Source organism: Buceros rhinoceros, unplaced genomic scaffold (assembly GCF_000710305.1).
Source record: "Buceros rhinoceros silvestris isolate BGI_N320 unplaced genomic scaffold, ASM71030v1 scaffold2643, whole genome shotgun sequence".
NCBI classification, from domain to species: domain Eukaryota; kingdom Metazoa; phylum Chordata; class Aves; order Bucerotiformes; family Bucerotidae; genus Buceros; species Buceros rhinoceros.
The window spans coordinates 6,508-9,555 of record NW_010405174.1 but is presented as its reverse complement, the minus strand read 5'-3'; the positions used below and the strand labels follow the sequence as shown (position 1 = coordinate 9,555).

The window sequence follows — 3,048 nt, the reverse complement described above, 5'->3', positions numbered from 1 at the left end:
AAGACGGCTTAAAAGTGGACAACAGAATCAAAGGTATTAGAAAAGAATGGCGGGAAAGAGGGGAAAACAAGCACTAAAACATAATCACATAAGCCTTGTTTCCACAGAAAAGCAAGCTAAATCTGAACAAAGAATTAAGAACAGGAGAGGAAATGTTGATACATCTTTAACATAATGTTTAAGTTTAGTGTCTATATTTTGTAGGCAACATTCACCGTATTTTAGAGACCAACTGTTGGTACCTCTGCTTCGTGTTCTGCTCCGGCTTCTGCTCCGGTCTCTATCACGGTCCCGCAATCTCTCTTTGCTCCAACTTCTACTTCGACTCCTGCTGTAGCTCCGACTCCTCCCTCTTCTTCTGTTGTATCGATCCCTATAGGAATCTCTTCTGGGAGGATTTCGGTCATAATCTCTCTTCCGAGAACGTTCATCTTTTTTCCTTTCATCACGGCTTCTAAACATGTAATTTTGTAAGTTAGTTATAGGAATTATGAAGCTATAATTTAAACCCTTAACTACCATTAAAAACCTAAAGAAATGGCAATAGAAAATTAGAGGAAAGCTACAAATGGAATCTAACTATGACCCTTCTTTTCTTCTCACAAGAATTTTATTACTCTTTTATTTGGTTTATGCATTTTAGTTTTACCGCCCATTTTAAAACCTATGTAATAGTCTGTTTCTGCCTAATACTGCACATTCCCCAAGTCAGAAACACCAAAAACGTAAGTCACTTACAGGAAGGCTTCTAAATTACAGTTATCACAATTTAATCTCAACACTGAGTAGAGTAACTGTTGTAATATAAACCACAAATCTAACACAAAAATGAATCATAAAACTCAAATGCAATAGTTGTCCACAACGTAGAGACAGTTTACACTTTCATTTACATAACTCACCATTTAACTACATATGCATAAAAGCAATAGAAGTCTTATTTTTTGGCTTATTATGTGAACATACCAGAAGAAAATACTTAATTTAGTAACACCGTAAAAATCCAAATCCATCTGATTACTGATATAACACAAGAGGTTAAGCACAATGTATTACCTGGTATCTCTGTAGCGAGAACTTGACTGAGGAGGGCTATGATTTATTCTTCTAGAAAATTTTTTCTCTCGCTCTTCCTCTTTAACTATCTGAATTTAAAATGTAAACATTAGATCAAACCATGAATAAACTACAATGGAGACTTCTGCACAATCAAATAAAACCAAAAACCCCAAAACGCTGAGCAAAGTTAGCAGCTGAACTGAAACAACGTTTCTCCACCTAATGTAATTACAGAATCTTCGTAACATACTACATTTCTATTTCTAGGAATATTCAAAGCATGGGTTGGGAGAAAATAAAGCAAAAGAAGCCATCCTTATTGTGTTGCACACAGTACATCTGCTTTTGCTATGCAGGTGGACAAAAATCCATACTAAGGTGCAGTGACAGATCTGGGAAGACATGAATATTCCATGATCAACGTAGTCAGGTCTTTTCTTCTTCAACAGGTTAGCTCTTTCAGATCACGGTTAAACACTTTCACGTAGCCAAGCCTAGGCTGCCATTGAAAAGACAAACCTATTCTTCTGGCTCAAAGAACAACATAAACACTTGCATTGGAGTAAGGACATTATGTGGATCAAGCAGCTGGAAGAACCAGGACTGGCATTTAGTCTAGGACCAAGCAAATGTAAATAAAGTTACTGAGTAATGAAGCAGCTGCAGTACAACTTGCGATAGTTCTTTGATCAGGATTACTGTTGTAGTTACGCTGCCCTTTAATTCAGCATAAATCCAGGCTGTCAGAAGATTCATGCACCTTTGGAGCACCCACTTACATTTTGAAAACTTGTGCAGCAGCACTCAACATACTAAGCATGAATCTTCTGACATTTTAATGCTGTAGTCGAAGTTTTATGATGATTATTAACAACAAATAAACATGATGAAGCTGAACCACATAAACAAACTACAGGAATGAGGAAAGAAGCCATACATTCAAAATAAAATCAACACATACCTCTTCTTTTTTTGTCTCTTTTTCTTGGTGCTGAAAAAATTCTACTTTCAGGCTTCCTGATGATGGCTGTTCTGGTGGAGGTAGATAGCTTTTTGTATTCACAGCATCAAACAGTTTTTCCACAAATATCTGAGTTTCTAAAAGTAAAGAGTGTACAAATACCCATTATTCAAAACTGTTGTTAACATTTCCTTGAAAAATAAATATGCCTAAACTGGCATTACTCAAAAAGGTAAAACAATGAAGAGTTTGTTGGTTTTTTTTTTAAATACTCTGCTGCTAATTTTATATGTATGTCACTAACGACAATGCTTCACTAAGGGTTTCCATCCTTAAATTATTTAATGTCTCGTAATAAAACATCTAGAAGAATATTTCTGGAATATATACAAAGCTCCTAATACTCCTAATTTTGGCAATAACACTTAACATCTGTAGTTTTCTTCCAGGAATACCACAGACACAAAACATATTCCTCATATATGCATATTGTACATGCACCTGTTTTTTAAAACAAATTACTTCAAAAAAATTGAACAACATACTTAAACATAACAAAGCTAATGAAGAGATACATGCATGATTCTATGGTAAGATTGGCTGAATTAAACAAGATAGACTTTTCATTCAAGGTTAATTGTTATGACAAAGACCATACCTTTCTGAAGAAATACATCTAGCTGATCAACACACAATGCTTTCAGTTCCTTTTCACTTTTATCCTTCTTTACCAAAGCCAGAACATATTTAGCTAGGGCAGATGGATCTGCATCACATCTGCAAAAAATTTAAAAATAAAAATAAAAATAGAAGCAGTTAAATTACAAAGTTACTGTCTGAAACTGGTACTACTAATATACAGAGAGCACCAAAACACTTCCTGCCAAAGTAACCGGAAAACACTCAGGCATATTTTTTAAGGCAGAGTCCAGATATGTAAGATTGCTAAGTATCGCCTTTCTTTTCTGGAGAAAAGCAGTGGCCTACAATATCTCCAAGCCATACTGCATGCAGCAAACTAGAATGAA

At 35.2% G+C, this 3,048-nt stretch overlaps 1 protein-coding gene across 1 annotated transcript in view; it reads right to left on the bottom strand.

Moving 5' to 3' along the window:
* Nucleotides 1-2,797, bottom strand: part of LOC104491226 (RNA-binding protein 26) — a gene marked incomplete at both ends in the record, with an annotated part of 13,136 nt that extends 10,339 nt beyond the window's left edge. The window contains 4 exons of the mRNA XM_010133612.1: nucleotides 243-454; nucleotides 1,057-1,145; nucleotides 2,021-2,157; nucleotides 2,679-2,797. Coding sequence (XP_010131914.1) covers nucleotides 243-454; nucleotides 1,057-1,145; nucleotides 2,021-2,157; nucleotides 2,679-2,797 — 557 coding nt within the window. The remainder of the gene's footprint in view (nucleotides 1-242; nucleotides 455-1,056; nucleotides 1,146-2,020; nucleotides 2,158-2,678) is intronic.
* Nucleotides 2,798-3,048: the final 251 nt, after the last annotated feature.